The 24,141-nt window shown below is 39.4% G+C and overlaps 1 protein-coding gene across 1 annotated transcript; it reads left to right on the forward strand.

Annotated features, from left to right (window-relative positions):
• Positions 1–841: 841 nt before the first annotated feature.
• USF3 (upstream transcription factor family member 3) lies at positions 842–22,373 on the forward strand. The gene is made up of 5 exons (XM_021711098.1): positions 842–888; positions 2,004–2,032; positions 4,388–4,470; positions 11,229–11,325; positions 14,498–22,373. Exons 1-5 carry the CDS (start codon positions 842–844, stop codon positions 20,944–20,946), a joined length of 6,705 nt encoding a protein of 2,234 aa, XP_021566773.1. The 3' UTR covers positions 20,947–22,373.
• Positions 22,374–24,141: the final 1,768 nt, after the last annotated feature.

The following is a 24,141-nucleotide window of genomic DNA, read 5'->3' on the forward strand; positions in this document are numbered from 1 at the left end:
AAATAATTAGCTCAGTGTGAGCAGGTGCTTGTAAATCACTCATCATGAATATTAAAAAAAATTCACTGAAGCCAACCACAGTCTCTCACAATGATGGTAGCTGGTACACTAATGCCAATGAACTCCTGGAACGCTTGTCTAGTGGGGGAAACCTGTACTACAAGAGGAGGCCCACCCTCTAAAAGAGAATTCCAGGTTTTTTGGGTACCCTCCATATATTCTTTAGTATCCTGATGTTTTAAATATGTATAGAATTTTCACACCCAGTTTTTAATGACTTTTTCATATGTTTGGTAATGTGAGACTAGTAGCAGTTTGAAATTAAAGAAAGCTCAACAAATGAGTGAATGAATGCTTGCTTCCACATATGGAACATTACATGTTTGTGTACTTCTCAGTAATTTTTTTTTCTGTGTTCAGAGAGGGGGACTATTATTTAAATTTTGTATAACAGTTTAGTGTCATGAACCGAAAGCATACTCTCTCAACTTAAGTATATGCTACCTGTCTTTCCAGGTCATGCTCAGATTCACATCCTCTTTAAGCTTCTCTTGATTTTCAAGCCTGCAATGATCTTTCTGTCCTCCAATCTTCTCAAGCATTTTTTGGCTATACCTCACATTTGATATTCACCATATTCTGCATCTCTAGTTAGAGTATTTTTGTCCTGATTTCCTTTACCCTTTTCTGTCTGCAACACCTAATCCAGTACTTTTTCAATGTCAATTTTATTTTTTAACATTTTGGTATTCAAATTGCTACTCATCAATTTTTCTAAGATTCTAAAATGACTAAAATTTCTGGTCTTTCCATCCTTTTGTAGGTTTCTATCACTGTAACCATGCCAGAAATGACAGAGAATGAGACTCCCACAAAAAAGCAGCACAGGTATATATCCACAGCCAAAAAATAATATAGTAAAATATATTAGTACCTATTTTGCTAAGTAGAAAGTCATTAGGGATCTCTTATTTGGAAGCATAGAAAATGATTACTTTCCAAAAATTTGTGTGGTTAAATAGAAGTAGATTTGCTGAAAGCAGTATATGGTTAAAATTTACCTGGACTCTTTGTTCTACTAGCAGTATAACAAGTAGAATGCCCATCAGTAGTTAAAATAATGTATTACCAAATTTATGCTAAATGTTTAGTTTCTCCTGACATTTTTACTTGCATATAGTATTAGTTTTGGTATATCTTAAGTTCATTTAAGGTGTCGTCTGTTTGAGTAGACATTTTGTGACACTGTAGTCCATTAGTGCCAATATGCATATCAGCACAACATCACTTCCAGTTCTTTGTATACCCTTCTTCTAAATCTCCAGTATTTTGAGCAGTATTTCTACTTAGATTCTCATAGCCAATCCTTTTACTAAGATTCAAATTATTCTCTTTTCTTACCAAATAGGTATAAGAGAATACTAATGTATTGGGTAATTGTGTATAAAAAGGGAAAGTCAATGTTTTTAGAAGATTGGCTTTTGAGAGAAGTTTGAACTACCTTAGGTACACAAATGCAAAAGGTAGCCCAAATGCCATTGGTCAGTGATGGATGCTATTGGCTGTCATGTTTTTCAGGCATCACAGTCACTCTCTAGTATTGCTTGTCTTTCCTACACAAACACATTTGCCCAAATACAAGAGCAAATATCAGAAGCCACCTACCTGGCATATCCCTTTGTGAATTTACTACCACCTAAATAACATTTTGAAATAGTTAAGATTTTCACTGATTAATTAATTTCCCAACCTGTGGCTTCTGGGTATGGAAGAATAGAGAGCTGTAGTTTTATTTCCAGAAATTGTGGTTTCTAAATTTATATTGAAGTGTCTGCCATTATGTTTTCATCCATACTGTATATTAAGAATTTTTTTCTGAAGATGATTTCTTATTAATGCAACAAACACAGATTCATATTTATTTTTGTGGTTCTCAAGATATGAGTTGAAAATGCTTTTCCACTATATTCATGTTACCTTTTAATCTATACTTATTGTTTCAGAAAGAAAAACCGGGAGACACACAATGCAGGTAGAAACAATCATTTAAATTTTACTTGTTAACATTTTTTTCTGCATTCAAAATTAATTACACTGCAGTTGATTATAAGTTTTTGTGTTATAAGTATAGAATCTTTATTCTTTATGTTTTAGGAAAATGTTCCTTTGTTGTTTTTCATTGACAAAATACTTCAAGGCTCATAAAGATGGCTTGAGTATCATCTTCTGATTAATAGTATGTTTAGATAATTTAAGAGATAAATATATTCCTAGAGCTAGCATTTTAAGTAATTTCACCCACCAAGATAGTCCAGATACACTTCTAAATAGAATGAGGGTATGTGTCTTTGCAGAAATTCCAGGGGTGGCTGGCTGCTTTGAGGTCTAGTAAGAGATAGGTTGCAGGCTGTGGATCTTAAAGGGACTTGCATCATGAAGAGTCTTAAATAAGGCTGTGGAGTCCTCAATTATAGGAAGAAATGTAGAAAATAAATACTTGATTTTATCTCAGATATCAAAATTATAGGCCAAAGCCAGATAAACATATATGAAATTAATTGAGCATAAATTCACAATTTGGCACTTTGTATAATTTTTATTTTCAGTTATAGACTGCATTCAGATCTTTAAAAATTATTTTAGAAAATAATTAATATTACTCTGTAAATGATATCTTCCCTTCTCTAAGGAAAGGACCTTTGAGAATATTTTATCTATGGAAAACTGTATTGAACACTGATGGGATATTGCTATTTTCAAGAATATAGGGTTTATCGCCTTTGAAACCCCATTTATCGCTGGGGCTAAAGTGTCTTAATGTTGACTTTTTTTTAAACTCCACATGTTAAAAACTCTGCTATTAAGTAACAACAATTACTGTTGTTAGAGAATTCAGAGGAAAGGTAAGCTACAGTTTATTGCTTTGCTTCTTTATTTGGCTGTATTAATTAAATCTAGTCTTTTTTGGGCATATGAATTCAGTCTTTTTGATTGGAATCACCTGTCACATGGTGCCATAGGTATATCCTTACCATAACTTATTAAGAGAGAGTAATTGGATGTTATTGAAAAGGATGACCTTATTGCTACATCTTGAAGCAATAAACATATGTATTTTACAAAACAAGTCCTACCCATGCTACCAACTGAAAGATCATCTTAGAAGCACTGAAATCCTTTGTTAAAAAGGAAGGCTTTAGAAAACTTTCTAACAGAAAAAAGCCAAGGCTGGTGTTTCTACTTCAGTGTCTTATAGAAATTATTTATATAATCTCTTGTATCCTTTTGCCCCTTTTAAAGTTGTAGCATGTAAGCCTGGAACATTTCACAACTGATTGAGAAGTCCTCAGTTGCTTCATTTCTTTGAGGAAAAGAGCCTACATGGCCCAAGTGAAGAGCCCAGATCCCATAGAGAAAACCAAACCAATGCCTTTTCTTGTCTTTTTTTTCTTGTCCATTTTAAGTCATAACTAATGTTTCTGTTCCAAGAAGTCCCTCTAGTCATCCTAAAAGGTGTTTTGGGGTTCTTTAATCTGTCTAGAAAGGTCTCATTTGCCTACTTGCCATAGAGAAGCAACTTTCTAATAGCTTAGCTTCTTAGTGGGTCATCAAAATCTATAGTAATTACTTAAGCTATAATGAATGATGGCCTAATAGTAATAGAATTTTAGCAACTCCTGTTTATCATATGAATTTAATTGTTTAATTATTAGCAATGATATTCTTTAAAATACTAAGTATTCCTTATGTCAATTTCTTTTTTTCTTTTTCTTTTTTAGAAAACAGGATTTATTAAGAGGACAGAAAAGCTCCCACAGTGGGAGGGGACCCGAAAGTGTTGCTCCCTTATGTCAATTTCTGTAACACTAAACTTTTTTTTTTAGAGACTCTCACTCTGTTACCCAGGCTGGAGTGCAGTGATGTAATCATAGCTTACAGCAGTCTCAGACTTCTGGGCTCAAGCTACTCTACCTCAGCCTCCCAAGTATCTAGGTGTGCAGACTTGAGCTACCACACCTAGCTCACTTTTATCTTTTTTTGTAGCAACAGGGTCTTGTGTGTTGCCCAGGCTGGTCTTGAACTCCTGACTTCTAGTGATCCTCCAACTTTGGCCCTCTAAAGTGCTAGGATTGCAGGCATACATACATAGCCTATAACATTAGGCTTAAATACATACATAGCCTATAACATTAGACTTAAAATATGAAATTCTTTGAACTTTTAAAAACTTACTATAGTTATATATAGTAGATTATATTTGATAAACATTTCTTAGGGGTATCTTTACCTAAAATTTCTTTATCTAGGGCGAATGGGGCATTTTGGCAAAGTAGTATAAAGTTTGATAAATGAATGTCCCTCTCATCCCCCCCGACCCCCCATCTAGTGGAGAGGCATAGAAAGAAGAAAATCAACGCTGGGATAAACAGAATCGGAGAGTTGATCCCATGTTCCCCTGCCCTAAAGCAGGTAAGAAGTTCACACATTTTTTTTCACTCATTAATTGTGAGCAAAGAATTCCCTAAATTGTTTTGGTATTTAAAATGATTATTTTTATTCACTACCATTCATGGTTTTTTGAAGCTAATAATTGCCTTGTTTTTTATTAGCTTCATTTTCCATATACCTGTCTTTAATTTTCCCACATTTCCAACAGTCTCTTAGTACAGTATCTACATGGTCAAATATACCATATAATTTCTACACTCTTAAGTTTTCTCTTGAATTACTAAATTAATTTCATGGTTATGTTTACATAAGCTCCACTCTGTTTACCAGACATTTCTTTGGTTTTCTTGCCAATGCATGTTCTTTCCTATTTAAAATTTTTTCCTATACTCTTCCAAGGATATCTACTTTAATTTATTCTCCATACCCTATCAACTCCTACTAGCGTGTAAAATTTCAGCTTAAAGCATGACAGTTTTCCCTAATGAAGATAGTTTTTTGTTTCTTTTGATAATGAGGACAAAATGTGTCACTGAAAACAAAACAAAAAATTGAAACAACACAGAAGACATAAAAAAGTTTAAAAACTAAATTGAAGCCCTGCCCATAAGTTATAACCACTATTACAATGTCGTTACACATGTCTTCAGATATTGCTTTATGAATATAAACATATATATATATATCCAGTGCTGTTTCATAACTTGCTCTGTCACTTTCTTTTTTTTGAGACAAGGTCTTGCTCTGTCTCCCAAGCTGATTTACAGTGCCATGATCACAACTCACTGTAGCCTCTACCCTCTGGATTCAAGTGATCCTTCTGCCCCAGCCTCACAAGTAGCTAGGACTACAGGCATGTCCACCAGACTTGGCTAATTTTTTTAAGCTTGTTTTTATAGGGATGGGGTCTTGCTATATTGTCCAGGTTGATCTTGAGCTCCTGGGCTCAAGCACTTCTGCCTTGGCCTCCCAAAGTGTTGGGATTACAGGTGTGAGTCACCGTGCCTGGCCCTGTTTTATTTATTTATTTATCTATCTATTTATTTATTTATTTTTTGAGTTGGAGTCTCACTCTGTTGCCCAGGTTGGAGTACAGTGACATACTCACAGCGCCCCCCCCCCCAGCATCAACAAGCCAGACTCTGGCGATCCTTCCACTTCAGCCTTCCAAGTAGCTGGAATTATAGGCATGCACTACCACGCCTGGCTAATTTTGATTTATTGTAGAGACGAGGTCTCACCAAGTTGTCCGGGCTGGTCTCAAACTCGAGAGCTCAGGCAACCCACTCACCTCAGCCTCCCAAAGTGCTGGGATTACAGGCTAAGCCACTGAGCCTGGCCCTGTTTTATGTTATTATTTATTTATTTAATTATTTTCAATCAGGGTCTCACTCTGTTGACCAGACTGGAATGCAGTGACATGATCATGGCTCTCTGTAGCCTCAAACTCCAGATTTCAGGTGATCCTTCTGCCTTACCCTCCCAAGTAACTGGGACTACAGGTGCACACTACCATGCCTGGCTAATATTTTGATTTTTTTTTTTTTTTTTGTAGAGACATGTCTTACTATATTGCCCAGGCTGGTCTTGAACTCCAGGGCTTAAGCAATCCTCCTGCCTCAGCCTCCCAAAGTGCTAGGATTACGGGAATGAGCCACTATACCTGGTTTCTGCCCCATTTTAGATATTATCTATCAACTTCTTTTTATACTCTTCTCCTGGCCTCCCCTTTTCTGATTCTCTCAATATAATTGTATCACAACTTTTAGTGAAATTGTATCCATTTTTAAGTTATTAAGACTGTATAGAACAGGTATCATGGCTCACGCCCATAATCCTAGCACTTTGGGAGACTGAGATGGGAGGATTGCTTAAGCCCAGTAGTTTGAGACCAGCCTGGCAACATAGCAAGATCTCATCTCCACCAAAAAAACTAAAAATTAGCCTGAAGTGCTGGCGTTTACCTGAAGTCCCAGCTACTCTAGAGGCTGAGGCAGAAGGATTGCCTGAACCCAGAAGGTTGAGGCTGCAGTGAGCCACGAACATGCTACTATATTCCAACCTGGGCAACACAGTGAGACCCCAACTTAAAATAAATAAATAAAGATTGTGTAAATATTGTTCAAGGTTGAGTCAAGGAGTGTACTATTATTATGTTTTCTTTCAGTTGTAAGATTTGTTTTTTGGGGGAGGGGGAGGGTATAAATAATTGCCTCATAGTTTTTCATTTGCTTAATTTTCTACATACTTATCTTTACTGCTTACCACACTTGCAACAGTCTCTTAGTACAGATTTCTACATGGTCAACTAAATCACATAATTTCCATTTTCCCTTTTTTTTCTGGAGAGTTTACTTCTGGAACCCTCTGTCCTCTTTTTTCAATTTCAAACAGTTGGCTCTTCCAACTCTTCTGTTTTTATTTTCAGCTCTCATATTTTAATTTCCAAGAGTATTTCTTCTCATTCTCTATTTGTTCCTCTTCTTACCATATGTTTGTGAATATGATACCTTCTTATCTGAATGTTATATAGGTTTTTTCCCTGAAGCTTTCTTCAATTTGCTGTTTTTATTTCCTCTAATTTCCTTTCTTCTCCCTTTTGTTTTGATATTGTGTCTTTCTTTTCAGAGGCTTTCTCTAAATGATATGTAGCTGATTTTTCATACTTGATCATGAGGCATTAAAAAGCTGGTTGAACAGGCTTGTCTTTTGGTGGCTCTTAGCGTTGCATGATTAGGTGGTGTGCTAGTGTTGGTGTTGTGGAACTCAAAAACATCAGTGTTTGTAGTTGTAGTTGTTTTCTTCTGTGAGATAGCTATTCATTTTTTTTTTTTTTTTGACGAGGAACCGTCATTCTTCTGCCTAGGAGTGGGAATGGGAGAAGAGGCTTATAAACCTGGCTGTCATTTAGCCATGTCAGGGATGAGGGGGTAGAGACTCATATTCAGGAGGCAGAGGTTTACCCTCCCATTTTCACTTAAGAGCCTCATCTTGTTCACTTTTGTGCCAGGTGTCCCTGAGGTTGAAATTCTCTGGTTCAAATGTCACAGAAAATAAACTTGTCTCCTGCAGTTGAGGCAGAAAGGGAAAGTCATCCAGCTTAATAGGATGTGAGGGGCGGGGGAGGGTGGTTGTTATTACTGTTTTATTAAGACTCTTTAAAGTCGTCCCCTCAATTTTAACCACATCCCTTACCCCAACTTCTAGAGAAGCCGGTATTTCTCAGTATTGAAGCTTCCTAGGATTTTGGAGGGTCAAATCAGCTTGCTTCTCAACATTATCTCCCTTGGAGGCACTTGCCCTTTTCATTCCCTTCCACAGGGTGAACTTAGACTTCCATAATGTGTTTTTTAGTCTTTTAAAAAATGTATTGTTTATCTGTCCACTATCAGGGGAGAGAGAGCCAGTTAGAAGCCCAAACTTCACCTGCATACAACCTACTTATGTAGTAAATCCCCTCTTGTACCCCACAACTCTAAAAAAAAGGCACTGTTTCCTTAATATAATGGCAAACTATTGTCTCCTAGTTTATTCTTCTTTCTCCACATCCTAGTGAATGGTAACTGCTTAGTAAATATTGGTGTTTGTCCAGTAAAATCTTGTTTTCCTACTCTTGACTTTCATTCCTTTGAGTTTCTCTGAAGAAAGAAAACCATAACCATTTCACTCCCTTGGTGTCCTAGAATGTGTGAGGAAGTCAATATTAGGCTCGCAGCAGCAGAGTCTCTGGAGATTTTCTTCACTGTTTGTACGTACTCTGTCCCCTGTCTGCAGTAAAGGGGCAGGTGGCTGGACATTATCAGGTGCCGCCTTTATTCAGATTCTTGTTTTTATTTCTTATTTTTATTTTTTTAGATTCTTTTTTATTTATTGTTTGTTTTTTAATTTTTTAATTTTAAAGATGTGAGATACAGTTCAGGATTAGGTATACAAATGTTCATTATGCAGGTACCCAGATTCTTGTTTTTTAAAAGGATAATATTGTTTTCCTCTTAAAAGTAAAGAGTTTTCTGGGTTTATGTATGGGTATTTGTTGGGACTCACTGTAAGGAACCCAGAATTGTAACTTGCCAAACAAAAGACTAAATTAGAGCAATTCCTCGATGAAAAGATCTATCCATAAAGTACTGGAGATCTTTATTTATCTATATATCTGAGTAGAAGTTAAACATTCATTGCTACCTTCTTTTTTTTTTTTGAGTTGGAGTCTCACTCTGTTGCCCAGACTGGAGTGCAGTGGCTGCTCCCGGCCACCGCAGCCTCGGCCTGCTGGGCTCTGGCAATCCTTCCACCTCAGCCTTCCAAGTAGCCGGAATTACAGGCACACGCTACCATGCCCGGCTGATTTTTTGATTTATTGTAGAGATGAGGTCTCGCTGCCCAGGCGGGTCTCGAACCCGCAGACTCAGGCAATCCACTCACCTCAGCCTCCCAAAGGCGCAGGATTACAGGCTGAGCCACCGAGCCCGGCTATCATTGCTACATTCTAATAACAGAAGAATAAAAACCAGAAAGACTATTAGATAGTTTAAATATTCATCAGTAATAGTCTAATAAATAAATAGTCATTAGAAATAAGATACAGATTTAAATTCTGTATAGAAATATAGATATTACATATAAAAATATGTAAGTACACATATGGAGATATAAATAATATATATGTACATATATTATATATATACATATACATATTACTTTTTGAGTCAGAGTCTCACTCTGTTGCTCAGGCTAGAGTGCAGTAGCAGGATATGGCAACTGCAGCCTCAACTTGCTGGGCTCAGGTGATCTTCCTGCCTCAGCTTTCCAAGTAGCTAGAACTACAGATGTATGACACCATGCCCGGCTAATTTTTTGATTTATTGTAGAGACAAGGTCTCAGCAATTTGCTCAGGCTGGTCTCAAACTCGTGAGCTCAGGCAGTCCTCTTGCCTCTGCCTTCCAAAGTGTTCCAAAGTGAGATTACAGGCATGAGCCACTGCGCTTGGCTATATTTAAAAAAAAAATGCAGCATACTGTTTATATCTTCCTTCTATCTGGGTTTTTTTAAAAAAAAGATATATAGAGGCATGCACTGGTATAGAACATTTCTGGAAGGATATACAAGTAAGTTTATGGTAGTTGCCTCTGGAACAGGGTCTAAAGAGCTAAAGCAAAAAGGAATGTTACTTTTCAGTATATGTCCCTGCATATAATTTACATTTTCTGGCATATGCATAGCCTGTTTCCAATCTTAACAATTTTTATTTAAGAATAAAGGAACAAGCCGGGTTTGGTGGCTCAGCCTGTAATCCCGCGCCTTTGGGAGGCTGAGGTGAGTGGATTGCCTGAGCCCGCAGGTTCGAGACCCGCCTGGGCAGCGAGACCTCATCTCTACAATAAATCAAAAAATCAGCCGGGCGTGGTAGCGCATGCCTGTAATTCCAGCTACTTGGAAGGCTGAGGCGGAAGGATCGCCGGAGCCCAGCAGGCGAGGTTGTGGTGGCCAGGAGTGGCCACCGCACTCCAGTCTGGGCGACAGAGTGAGACTCCAACTTAAAAAAAAAAAAAAAAAGAATAAAGGAACACTTTGACATAAAACACAATCTTTTTTAAAAGCTTAGGAATAGAATATACTGGGAACATGATATCAAAATTCAATCAAGTGACATTTCTTTCTTGACCTATTATTTAGAATACTTTGTAGTTGTGATTGACAGAGTAAAGAGTAACATTGAAATCCCAAATCTTTACATGGTCTTGAAGGCTGTCTCTGGCCTCTCCTGCTACTCCTCCCCATATACTTCGTTCTAGCCCCACTTACCTCCTTACCGTTCCTCAAACATGCCACGCCCAGCCCTGCCTCAGGACCTTTGTTCTTCTGATCTCACTTCCAGGACCTTCTTTCTCCAAGTATCCACAGGGCATGCTTCCTTTTTCTTCCTTTGGGATTTTGCTCAGGTGGTCTTCCCCAGCCTCCATATACAAAAAAAGTTGTAGCAGCGTGCTTTAGTTCAGGCTGCTATAACAAAAATACATAGACTGGGTAACTTAACAGAAATTTACTTCTCATAGTTCTGGAGGCTAGGAAGTCCAAGATCAAGGTTCCAGCCAATTCAGTTTCTGGTGAAGGGCTGCTTCCTGGTTGTGTCCTCAAGTGGCAGACGGAGAGAGGGAGAGAGAGGGAGGGAGGGAGAGAGATGGAAGGAGGGAGGGAGGGAGATACTATCTCCCTCTATCTCTTTTAAAGGCTCTACATTCACAAAGGCTCTACCCTCATGTCCTAATTACTTTCCACAGGTGCCACCTCCAAATATTGTAACATTGGGGATAAAAGTTTCAACATATGAATTTTAAAAGGCACATACGGTATATTACACAGGGTAACCGCCATCATCAATCTAGCTCCCTCTTTACCCTGCTTTATTTTTCTTTGTAGCATTTGTGTGTGTGTAAAATCTTAATACCACCTAATTATTATATATTATATATTATATATATATATGTATGTGTGTGTGTGGTGTGTGTGTGTATTCCTTAAGGGCAGGGAATTTGTCTGATTTACTGTTAGATCTCCAGTGCCTATAACAGAACCTGACACATAGTAAACACCCAGTAACTATTTAACAAATGAAAAATGAAAAATAGAAGCTATTGAATATGCTGTGTGTTTTAAAATTTGAAAAGATATATTGAAAAGATATATAGCACATATATGTGATCAAGACAAAGCTTTAAGTTTCTTCTGGGAAGTTGTTATCCTTTAGTGAAACTTTTAAATGGTTGATTTTCTTTGTCAGAGCAAGAATATGATCCTGGACCAAGCCTTTAAATATATAACAGAATTGAAAAGGCAAAATGATGAGCTCCTGCTCAATGGAGGAAACAATGAACAAGGTAAAGATTTGAATAGTCTTACTTTTTTTTAATGTTTAGGCATTTGTGTCACAGTGAAACATATTAGGATATGGAAAATCTTTTTTGCCCCAAACATTACTAAGATCTTGCATTCATTGGGTCTGGAAGAATGGTGTTGCAAATAAATTCATTTTAATTTAACTCTTTTCCCTCCTCTGAAAGCAACCTTAATCTTATAGGCATACAGAATTTTGCTTTTGGACTTGTCTGTGCACTTCATGTTTTGATACTGATAATACTTAATCTCCATTATTCCAACTGAATCTTGCAGTTAGGGAAATCCTATAACAGAATGTAGTGGGGCAGTTCTGTTCAGCATAACTTAAAACAAGATTAGGACATGCCTGTGCCAAGACTTAACTGTGCATGAACTAAAAAGGCCAAACCATTCAGTTCATAATTGTTTATATTATATGTAATGTATGTGTTAAACTGCTTGATCATTTGATGATATTTGATTTTTAGATAGAGGTGACCTTTTTATGCTGTCAAATGAGTTCTGTTTTTCCACCAGTATTGGAGAGAAAGTTTCCTTATAGCTGCTGAAAAGAAAAATATCCCAGGCAAGTGTAAAGTTCAGTGTAGACCTATTTGAATTATTTTTTATTTATGGCTCTAAAAAGAGCAGCCAAATAACTTCCTATGACAACTCAGTAGGCCACCTTAAAAGTAGAGGAGAAAGGGCAGAATTTGCTGAGGTCAGGCCAGTGCTGGACTGTGTTTATTGTAATGGACAGGAAGAATACTGGAAAGCATATCTTAGAGGTCAGCATTCAGAATCTCCTTATTTACTTTTAGTTAAATAGCAACTTTCCCCATCACCTAAGTCAGTTGTCATTTATGGTCCAGGTCCTTTTGTGATGCAGTCAGATAGATACAGGATACGTGTTCATGTTTGGTAACCATTTGAGGTACCCCAGAAAAGGAGGAGTGTAAATAAGGCTAGAATGACTTTCTTTCTTTTTTTTTTTTTTGAGTTCAAGTCTCACTGTCACCCCAGGGTGGAGTGCAGTGACACGCTCATGGTCACTGAAGCCTTGACCTGCTGGGCTCAGATGATCCTTCCACCTCAGCCTTCCAAGTAGCTGGAACTACAGGAATGCACCACCATGGCCAGCTAATTTTTTTATTTATTATAGAGACAAGGTCTCACCAAGTTGCCCTGGCTGGTCTCAAGCCCCTGAACTTAGGCCATCCTCTTGCCTCCACCTCCCAAAGTGCTGTGATTACAGGTGTGAGCCACCACACCCGGCTAGAATGACTTTTCTAATGAAGACTCCTTTGCTTTCAAAGCACAGAGGCTGAGACAATCAAGTTACTTTAGGGAAAAGGGAAACTATTTAAAAAATACAAGTTGCATGGGGTTCAGCAAAAGTTGACCAGCGAGGCGGGGTTAGGGGCAGTACCTGAGATAGCTTAAATCTAGCTATTTTTTTTTTTTTTTTTATTTCTGTCATGATCATTATGTCTTCCATTCTTTTTTGGGCATTTGCTCTAATCTCTTTTATTCTCCTAGTGGCTTCCTCTGCATACACACCGTCCACATGCCCGTTGGTCAAGACAGTGGCATTGGGCTTAGGCCCACCTGTGTTTGAGTCTCAGCTTCATTGACTCACCAGTACTCTTTGACCCATTACTTAACCTCTCCAAGTCCCTGTTTCCCTATCTTAAAATGAGGATAATCGTAGTATCTGCCTGACTGGATTTAGGCAAATCATGTAACTGCTCTGAACATGTTTCTCACATCTAAAAATGGTGGTAATAATAGGTAGTTCCCATCTCATGGTTCTTAAAAGGATTAAAAGAGATAATATAAGTACTTAATACAGTGCACTTAAGACTAATGCCTAGCACAAAGTAAATGCTTGATAAATGAGAAAATGAGTGAAAAGTGCCAGGCAGTAAATGTGCAGTAAGTGAGAAAAATGATTGTCCTTTAATTTCCAGTGTCCATGGCACACTGGCATCTTTCTCTTGGGCCTTAGTGTAAATAACTGAGAAAAATGATCTGCTAGTTTCAGCTCATCCTTATTGGAATGGAACTTTCCATTTCAGGCTGCCTCATAGGGCATTAGCCTTGAGGATTGGCTGCTTTGGGAGAAGTGAGAACACACATCATGGTGGTAAGGCAGATGGGGATGTGTGGCGTCACAGAGCATACGTACTAGCATCCGAGGCTCCTCGTTCCTGGGGCCCGGGTGAAGCTGTCTCCCTCAGAAAGTAGGGCTGTGACTTATGCCTTCACTGCTCAGTAGTATACCTGCATTGACCCTACCAGGGAAATTGTGGTTTCCATTGTTGATGTTTTCATTGTTGCTCTGCCACTTTGCTTCTTACATGTTCTTGCTCCTTTGTTTCAAAGGGCTAACTAGAAACTCCATTTTTAGTCTCCGTTGTTTCAAAGGGTAAACTAGAAACTAAAACCATTTGTAAAAGAGATTATCTGGCCAGACACGGTGGCACATGCCTGTAATCCCAGCACTTTGGGAGGCAGAGACAAGAGGATTGCCTGAGCCCAGGAGTACAAGACTAGTGTGGGCAACTTAGTAAGACCTCATCTCTATAATAAATCAAAAAACAATTAGCCAAGTGTAGTGGCATGCACCTGTAGTCCTAGCTACTCGGGATTTGAAGCAGAAGGATCACCTGAGCCCAGGAGGGCTAGGCTGCCATGGCCATGAGCATGCCACTGCACTCCAGCCTGGATAACAGAATGAGACTCTGACTCAAAAAAGAGAGAGAGAGAGAGATTATCTATTATCACCACAACAAATGTTAGCTATTGCAGCATTTAAATGTTATTATATTGATATTCAATGTTATTTTTCTAACATATTACCATGATGTCAATATGTCTTCCTTTGTTTCACCTATGTAGCTGCCCTATCTGAATTGGGAATGTTGAGATACCTACATTATCAGTAATTTTTCAGTTGTTGGCCTTTAAACATTTATGCTTTTAAAAGGAGGGAATAGACATTTAAAGATACCATTCTAAAAAGCAGAAAGAATTTATGTTAGAAAAGAACTGAAGAGTCTCAATTGAGGTATTTAGAATGCTAGAATTAGAATTAGTACATTGTTCTTTTCTAAGTTATGGTAAATACTGACATTCATTGATATTTTTACATTTTTATTTTAAATATTATAGCTGAAGAAATAAAAAAGCTACGAAAACAACTGGAAGAAATTCAAAAAGAAAATGGCCGATATATTGAATTACTGAAAGCAAATGACATATGCTTATATGATGATCCCACAATCCACTGGAAAGGAAATCTGAAAAACTCAAAGGTCTCTGTTGTTATTCCTAGTGACCAGGTTCAAAAAAATATTATTGTTTATTCCAATGGGAGTCAGCCTGGTGGAAACAGCCAGGGAACAGCTGTTCAGGGGATAACCTTTAATGTTGGTCATAATTTACAAAAGCAAACTGCCAACGTGGTGCCAGTACAGAGGACTTGCAATCTTGTGACTCCTGTGTCTATTTCTGGAGTTTACCCTTCTGAAAACAAGCCATGGCATCAAACCACAGTTTCTGCATTGGCTACCAACCAGCCCGTTCCTCTTTGTCTTCCTGCTACCATTTCTGCTCAAAATATTCTTGAGCTTTCCACCTCTGAAAGTGACTCGAGTGTGCTTGGTGCCACTAGTGGCTCACTGATTGCTGTTCCTGTTGGGCCTGAACCTCACCAACATCATTCCTTGCACACATATCCAAACGATCAAAATCCTTTGGAAAATAAAAATGGTCAAGAGAGCCCCAAATTATTGAAGAAAACAGTCCCTTGTGCTACAAGCATCCCCCCCACCTCCTCAGCAACTGCCACTAAAGTGCACCATGGAAACAAGTCCTGCTTGAGCATACAGGACCTGAGAGGTGATTTTCAAAACACCTTTGTTGTTTCAGTTACCACCACAGTCTGCTCCCAGCCTCCCAGATCTGCCGGTGGATCCTCTCCAGTGAGCAACAGCAAGAGTGCAGACTTGACAAGTACAGCCACGGTGGTGGCACCATCTGTCTCTGGAGTAGGGAAGGCCACCACTCCTGTAAGCACTCTGTCTGCAAACTCTGTGGACAATGGTTGGACTCTTTCTTGTTCTTTGCCTTCTTCAAGTGTTAGTGCTTCAGATTTGAAAAACATTAATAGCCTTACCCGAATTTCTTCAGCTGGAAACACACAGACAACGTGGACTACTTTGCAACTGGCAGGAAACACTATTCAGCCTTTAAGCCAGACACCATCTTCCACCATGACTCCAGCATTAAATGAGTCTGGTACTAGCCCCACCACAAGCAACCACAGTAGACACGTGGCTACAGGCATCAACTTGAATACTTCCTTTCTAGCAGATGGACAGTCAGTTGAGCAAGTAGTTGTAACTTTGCCTTCATGTCCATCTTTACCTATGCAGTCACTAATTGCCCAGCCACAGGTTAAATCTCAGCCTCCAAAAAATATCCTTCCACTGAATTCAGCAATGCAGGTAATTCAGATGGCTCAGCCAGTTGGGTCGGCCGTTAATGCAACTCCAGCTAATCAGAATGTTATCATTCTTCAGCCTCCCAGCACCACCCCATGTCCAACAGTGGTGAGGGCAGAGGTTCCCAACCAAACAGTGGGTCAACAGATAGTAATCATACAGGCAGCTAATCAGAATCCTTTGCCACTCCTCTCTGCTCCACCTCCTGGTTCTGTTCGACTCCCTATCAATGGAGCCAATACTATAATAGGGTCTAATAATTCAGTGCAAAATGTTTCAACCCCACAGACTTTTGGAGGAAAGCATCTTGTTCACATATTACCAAGACCTTCATCTTTATCAACATCTAGCTCAACACAAACTTTTTCTGTTACCATGTCAAACCAACAACAGCCTCAAACCATTTCTTTAAATGGACAGCTCTTTGCTTTGCAGCCTGTGATGTCTTCATCAGGAACTACCAATCAAACCCCTATGCAAATTATTCAACCTACCACCAGCGAAGATCCAAATACCAATGTTGCCCTGAATACATTTGGTGCTTTGGCCAGCCTCAATCAAAGCATATCACAGATGGCTGGGCAAAGCTGTGTACAACTGTCTATTAGCCAGCCTGCCAATCCTCAAACTGCTGCAAATAGTCAAACCACCCCAGCTAACTGTGTTTCATTAGCAACAACTGTAGCACCTCCTGTGACAACAGATCATTCAGCCACACTACCCAGTACTTATAATCTAGTGACTCCTCCCTCCATGAACACTCTTGCTTGTTTGCCACCTAACGTGAAGTCAAAAAGGTTGACTAAGAAGCCAGGTGCCAAGAAACACTTAGCAGCAAACAAGTCAGCATGTCCCCCGAATTCAGTCAGAGATGTGAGCAAGCTGGACTGTCCCAGCATTGAAGGCCCGGTAGAGCCGCCCTGTAATGGACTGCTGGAAGGCCTCCCTGCTGAATTACCATCTGTCCCTGTGTCCCAGGCAAATAGTGTAAGTGTTTCGCATTCCTTGGACATTCTAAATTCTGAATCAGTAATACCCGAGTCTGTATCCAAATCTAAAACAGTAGAAGAGTCCAGCTCACCCTCCCAAGAATCTGTAACAAGTGAACATTTTGCAGTGGCCCCAGCAAAACCCAAAGATTCTACACCCAGTTTGCAACAAGAGACATCTCAGGATAAATCACCAACTAGTTTAGCATTGTCAAGTGCTGCCAAATCCTGCACTTCAGCCAATGTGTTAATTCCATCTCCAAATGATGCTCACATTTTGGTTTCTCAGGTTCCTGGATTGTCATCTACCACGAGCACTACAGGTACTGACTGTGTTTCTGAGGTGGAAATCATTGCTGAACCTTGCAGAGTTGAGCAAGATTCATCAGATACAATGCAAAACACAGGTCTCTTAAAGGGGCAAGGTTTAACCACATTGCTATCTGATCTTGCTAAAGAAAAAGACCCTCAGAAATCATCTCTTTCAGATCAGATGGATCATCCTGACTTTTCTGCAGAAAATTCTCAAATAACTGAATCAAGTGTTAATTTACACCCCAAACAGGAAATACTACTGATGAGCAATGATGACAGAGATCCACCTCAGCATCACTCCTGCCTTCCTGATCAGGAGGTTATTAATGGCTCTTTGGTCACCAGTAGGCAGGCTGACTCTCCCATGTCCACCAGTTCTGGCAGTAGTCGTAGTTTCTCAGTTGCATCCATGCTTCCTGAAACAACTAGGGAGGATGTGACCGGCAATGCAGCGACTAATACGTGTGACAGCTGTTCCTTCGTAGAGCAAACTGATATAGTAGCTCTTGCAGCAAGAGCTATTTTTGACCAGGAGAACCTTGAGAAGGGAAAAGTTGGCCTCCAGGCAGATATGAGGGAAGTTACTTCAAAGCCTTCTGAAGCATCATCTTTAGAGAGAGACCCACCTTTCAAATCACAGATACCTAAAGAGAATGGCACAGGACAGGCAGAAGCAACACCAAGTGAATTTAATTCTCAGGATTCAATTGAAACAGCTGTGGAAAGGGGAAAGCCCCGTGAAAAACCATGTTGTTCTCTGGGAATTAAAACGTCAAATGCCTCTTTACAGGCTTCTACTTCTCAACCACCGAGCATCACCAGTTTAAGTGTGAATAATCTTATCCATCAGAGCAGCATCAGCCATCCTCTGGTCAGCTGTGCAGGTCTGTCCCAAACTTCAGAGCAAACCACTGTTCCTGCAACGGTGAATCTGACTGTTTCATCTGGCTCCTATGGTAGTCAGCCTCCTGGGCCATCTCTGATGACCGAGTACTCCCAAGAACAGATAAATACTATGACCAGTACCATACCAAATTCGCAGATTCAAGAGCCACTCTTAAAGCCAAGTCATGAAAGCCGTAAGGATTCTGCTAAGCGTGCTGTCCAAGAGGACCTTTTACTGTCTTCAGCTAAACGTCAGAAGCATTGTCAGCCAGCCCCCCTCAGACTTGAAAGTATGTCCCTCATGAGCAGAACTCCAGACGGCATTTCTGATCAAGCTCAAATGATGGTTAGTCAGATCCCTCCCAACTCCTCAAACTCAGTTGTGCCTGTAAGCAACCCAGCTCACGGAGATGGCCTTACACGATTATTTCCACCTAGTAACAACTTTGTGGCCCCTTCATTGCGGCAAACTGAAGTTCAGTGTAATTCTCAGCCTCCTGTTGCAGAGCAGCAGCAAACCCAGGCCAATCAGCATCTGCAGGCCTTGCAGCAGCATGTTCCAGCTCAAGGGGTATCTCACCTTCACAGTAACCATCTCTACATAAAACAGCAGCAGCAGCAAGCAGGGCAGTTAAGAGAGAGGCATCACTTATATCAGCTGCAGCACCACGTACCTCATCCAGAGAGCTCTGTCCACTCTCAGCCCCATAATGTCCACCAACAGAGGACCCTACAACAGGAAGTTCAGATGCAGAAGAAGAGGAATCTTGTTCAGGGCACTCAGGCCTCTCAGCTTTCCTTGCAACCGAAGCACCATGGAACAGACCAATCTCGACCCAAGAATGGTCAGCCACATCCCCACCACCAACAGATGCAGCAACAAATGCAGCAACACTTTGGAAGTTCCCAGCCAGAGAAGAACTGTGAAAACCCTTCCACTAGCCGAAACCACCATAACCATCCCCAGAACCATCTCAATCAAGATATTATGCACCAACAGCAGGATGTTGGAAGCAGACAGCAAGGTTCAGGAGTTTCTTCTGAACATGTATCGGGACACAATCCAATGCAGAGGCTTTTGACATCAAGAGGCTTAGAGCAGCAAATGGTGTCCCAACCAAGTATTGTGACTAGAGCTTCTGACATGACCTGTACTCCACATAGGCCAGAGAGAAACAGAGTTTCAAGTTATTCTGCTGAGGCACTTATTGGAAAGACATCTTCTAATTCAGAGCAGAGAATGGGCATATCAATTCAGGGTTCTAGAGTTTCAGACCAGCTTGAAATGAGAAGCTATCTTGATGTTTCCAGAAATAAGAGTTTGGCTATTCATAATATGCAGGGTCGTGTGGACCATGCTGTAGCCTCAGATATTCGCCTTTCTGATTGTCAGACGTTTAAAGCAAGTGGAGCCAGTCAACAGCCCCCAAGTAATTTTGAAGTACAATCATCAAGAAACAATGAAATAGGCAATCCTGTATCATCATTGAGGAGTATGCAGTCCCAGGCTTTTCGAATTAGTCAAAACACTGGTCCACCACCAATTGACCGTCAAAAGAGATTACCTTATACACCAGTTCAGAGCATCCCAGCAGGGAACGCTATTCCACCAAGGGACAGTGAAAATACATGTCACCAAAGTTTCATGCAGAGTTTACTTGCCCCTCACCTTGGTGATCAGGTCATTGGGAACCAGAGGTCACTCTCAGAGCATCAGAGGAATACACAGTGTGGGCCATCCTCTGCAATTGAATATAATTGTCCCTCAACTCATGAAAGCGTCCATATTAGAAGAGAGAATGAGAGTCAGAATAGGGAAAGTTGTGACATGTCTTTAGGTGCAATTAACACCAGGAACAGCACCTTGAATATTCCTTTTTCAAGTTCTTCTTCCTCAGGAGATATTCAGGGTCGAAACACAAGTCCCAATGTTTCTGTACAGAAATCCAATCCTATGAGGATTACTGACAGTCATGGGACCAAGGGCCACATGAACCCTCCAGTCACCACCAACATGCATGGGGTTGCAAGACCAGCTTTGCCACATCCATCTGTGTCTCATGGAAATGCTGATCAAGGACCTCCTGTACGTCAAGCTACTTCTTCAGTACCCCAGAGATCAAGGCATCTCCTGCAAGACAGCAGTGGTTCCAAAATTCGTCAACCTGAAAGGAATCGTTCTGGAAACCAAAGACATAGCAATGTCTTTGATCCAAGTCTTCCCCATCTCCCTCTCTCTACTAGTGGCAGTATGATTCTTGGACGTCAACAACCTGCTACCGAGAAGAGAGGAAGTATTGTTCGTTTCATGCCTGATAGCCCACAAGTACCTAATGATAATTCAGGTCCTGACCAGCATACACTGTCACAAAATTTTGGTTTTTCTTTTATTCCTGAGGGTGGCATGAATCCACCAATAAATGCTAATACTTCTTTCATTCCACAGGTTACTCAGCCTAGTGCCACTCGAACGCCAGCCCTCATCCCAGTAGATCCCCAAAATACTCTGCCATCCTTCTATCCCCCATATTCTCCTGCTCATCCTACACTGTCCAATGATATTTCAATCCCCTATTTTTCTAATCAGATGTTCTCAAATCCTAGCACAGAGAAGGTGAACAGTGGAAGTTTGAATAACCGATTTGGATCAATTTTATCTCCTCCCAGACCTGTTGGCTTTGCTCAACCAAGTTTTCCTCTTCTCCCTGATATGCCACCAATGCATATGACCAACTCTCACCTATCAAATTTTAATATGACATCTTTGTTTCCAGAAATAGCTACAGCTCTTCCTGATGGCTCAGCGATGTCACCTTTGCTTACAATAGCAAACTCCTCTTCCTCTGACTCTTCCAAGCAGTCTTCAAACAGACCTGCCCACAACATAAGCCATATTTTAGGTCATGATTGCAGTTCAGCTGTTTAATTGATTAAATGTAAAGGTAATGAGTGAGATTACAAATGTATTTGTGTGTGTGTGTACACAGACATGTACATGAAGAGAGGGATTATGTGTGTATGTCTTTGTGTTTATATAATCACTTTTCAGTTATCTTCTGAATGTAGGGAAGCCATGTCAGAGATAATGCAAATACTGAGTTGTCAAAAAAAGTTATGTTTTATTTTTAATTGTATGGTGTGCTTTTTTATTCTCCAAGCAGATTTATATTTCCAAATTTGATTTGCAATCTTACATTTCCTAAATACAAATCAGCTGGAAGTTGGAGGAGATCATTTTGGCATGTGCTGGGTAATAGAAGGAGCCTAGATTTTAAACTCAATTGTTGATAATTTATAGAATAGATCATTGAGATAGTTGAGTTGCTATCCAAAAGTACAGACATCTTAATAAAATGCAATGGCTAATAACCAAATGCAGGCTAATGTCAACATCTAGAACAGTGTTTTACCCATGGAAGGTATTGAGTTGATGCTGAATTGAATGTCCATAGTTAAAGTCAAACTGTTAGCAAATAAATGAATTGTTTAATCAATTTAATCCCAAGGTTTGGTTTAGATAGAGGCTTCTTTCTAAATTATAACAATCCATAAATGATCTGATTTCATGTCTTGTTCTTCAAATTAGGGGGCAACATTATCCTTTAATGTGCCAATATCTGTAAAGCAAAGGTCTTCCTTGTGACAGTTAGCCTTAAATATAGAGAGCTATAAAATTGAGTACATAAATGTTCTTCATTTTGTACTTGAATCTTGCATCAGGCCATAAGGGTAAAAGCAGTTATATTGTGGAGTTTGCATGGGTTCAGTTAATGATTGGTGTTTCATCAACTGAATTTTTATTTAGTATTCTCTCTTCATTCTATTTATTCGATTTTGAAATAAATTCTTTTACATTCATTTAAAAATTGATCAGTAAATAGTGTGTTTATAATCTACACATTTATTTGAGCCTTACTTTTAAAATATTTCTGAACAGAGTTTGAACTCTGTCAGTATTTTCATTTACTGAGGTATTTATATTTTAAATATGGCATTGTTTATTACATTATTATCCTTCATAACAGAATTATAATGAGAAGATGAATTTGTTCATTATTTTTCTTGTTGGTAGATGTGAAATGGTGCTTCACATATATATATAGATATAGATATCTATATCTATATATCTTTATATATGTGTGTGTGAGTGTGTGTGTACACTAACAGGTTTTAAATATGAACTAGTCCTTTAAAATTAGGCCTGTAGTCTGAAAATGGACATTGAGACCTGAGACATGCTAATACATAGAAAAACTTGATGTAGGTGGGGATTTTTTAAAGCCCCACTGAAGGCCAGGTGCCACGATTCATTCCTGTTATCCCAGCATTTTAGGAAGCCAAGACAGGAGGATCACTTGAGCACAGGAGTTCGAGACCAGCCTGAGCAACATAGCAAGGCTTTATCTTTACAAAAAAAAAAAAAATTGTTTTTAAATGAGCTGGGTGGGTAGCATGTGCCTGCAGACCCTAGCTACTTGGGACGCTGAGGTAGGAGGATTACTTGAGCCCAGGGGTTTGAGGCTGCGGTGAGCCAAGATCATGCCATTGCACTCCAGTCTGGTGACCCTGTGAGACCTCAACTACAAAAAAAAAAAAAAAAGAAAAGAAAAGCCCCACTGAAGAAGACAATAGTAAATTTAAAAACATATATATTAAATTTTGAGACTTAAAACTAAGAAAACAATGATATATATTCCTTTTCTTAAGCCGCTAAGCCTATTATATCTTGTGGTGGCTACATTCTGCCAAAAATGGGATGGGTGGGGGAGATGTGTATAAATTGTTCTGACTGTTCTGTTAACAAAGTGAATCCAAGGGCCATCTTTTTTTTTTTTTTCCATCCTAAAAAAGCTTCCTATAGTTTGGTCAGAGCAGTTAACTCCAGTGAATACCTCTTCTAAAGACTCAGCAAAAGGGTCAGTTGTGCCTCTTTAACTGTTCTTACCAAACTTTCCTCTCTTTCTCTGCTGCTGACTGAAGCAGCCTCCTGGGGACAAAAAAATACTGTAAACAAGAAAAATCTGTATTTTCTTTCTTCAAAATCGTCTTGGGGAAGAATAGGAGAACTTCATGAATAAGTTACTAAAACATGACAAGTGATAAACACAGTAGTCAAAATTTTGTATTGAGGAAAATGATATTTATGACTTGCCTTTTAATTCTCTTAACTGAATCTTAAGCTTTACCATTCGAGTTTTTCTTCATATGTGAAAGGTCCAATCTGCCAATTTCAAGAAGGGTGATTTTCCATGTGTTTGACTATTCATTTTTCCTTCCTCCCTCCCTCTGTTCCTGACTCCCTCCCTCCCTCTTCTCTCCCTCCCTTCTTTTCTCTCCCTTCCTTCTCTCTCTCTCTCTCTCTCTCTCTCTCTCTCTCTCACACACACACACACACACACACACTTCACAGTGGCTGTTGAGTTCTGAAGGACTGGGGACTGCTAGTTATAATTGGAGCTAAGTTAAGCTGAGGAGAAGCTCACTTTGACCATTGTAATGCAAAGACCTCAAAAATCATTATTTTTAGGTATTTCTGTTGTATTGATTGTATTTTCCTGCTTAGCTGTGTTCAGAGATAGGGTTTGCATTTCTCAGTGCTTTCATTCCAACAATACAAGGGGGACCACCCCAAAAATTTATTTATTAAAAAAAATTGTTCTTACATGTTTAAACTTCAGTCACCTGCAATGTACTCTCCATTTTATGCAGTATACCTATCGAGATGCTTTTTCCAACTGTCAAAATAGTTTTTGAGCTTGTCAGTTTTGATGCCTTTTAGTACTTCTGCTGTTTTTTGTTTCACCTCTTCCACATCGGCAAAACATTTCCCTTTGAGGACTTTTTTCATCTGGGGAAATAAAAAAAAGTTCCTGGGGTGAGATCAGGTGAATAGGAAGGGTGGGGCACAGAGGTCATGTGATTTTTGGTTAAAAACTGCTGAATATACTTAGCGCAGTGTGAGCAGATGCACTTGTAAATCACCTATCATAAAATGGGCAAACGTGTTGAAGGAATATCCACAAAAAAAAAAAAAATTCACTGAAGCTGAACATAGCCTCTCACAACAATGCTAGCTGGTACACTGATGCTGATAGGTTCGTAGAACACTTTTTGAGCAGGG

The sequence above is a fragment of the Carlito syrichta genome, unplaced genomic scaffold (genome assembly GCF_000164805.1).
Source record: "Carlito syrichta isolate Samal-C Ts95f unplaced genomic scaffold, Tarsius_syrichta-2.0.1 Scaffold301859, whole genome shotgun sequence".
In the NCBI taxonomy this organism is placed as follows: domain Eukaryota; kingdom Metazoa; phylum Chordata; class Mammalia; order Primates; family Tarsiidae; genus Carlito; species Carlito syrichta.

Bases quoted from the DNA above. Each gene is read 5' to 3' on its own strand.
- USF3 (XM_021711098.1), top strand. From the start codon at position 842: ATGCCAGAAATGACAGAGAATGAGACTCCCACAAAAAAGCAGCACAG. The intron at 889-2,003 runs GTATATATCCAC...TTATTGTTTCAG, and splicing joins CCCACAAAAAAGCAGCACAG to AAAGAAAAACCGGGAGACAC. The intron at 2,033-4,387 runs GTAGAAACAATC...CCCCCCATCTAG, and splicing joins CCGGGAGACACACAATGCAG to TGGAGAGGCATAGAAAGAAG.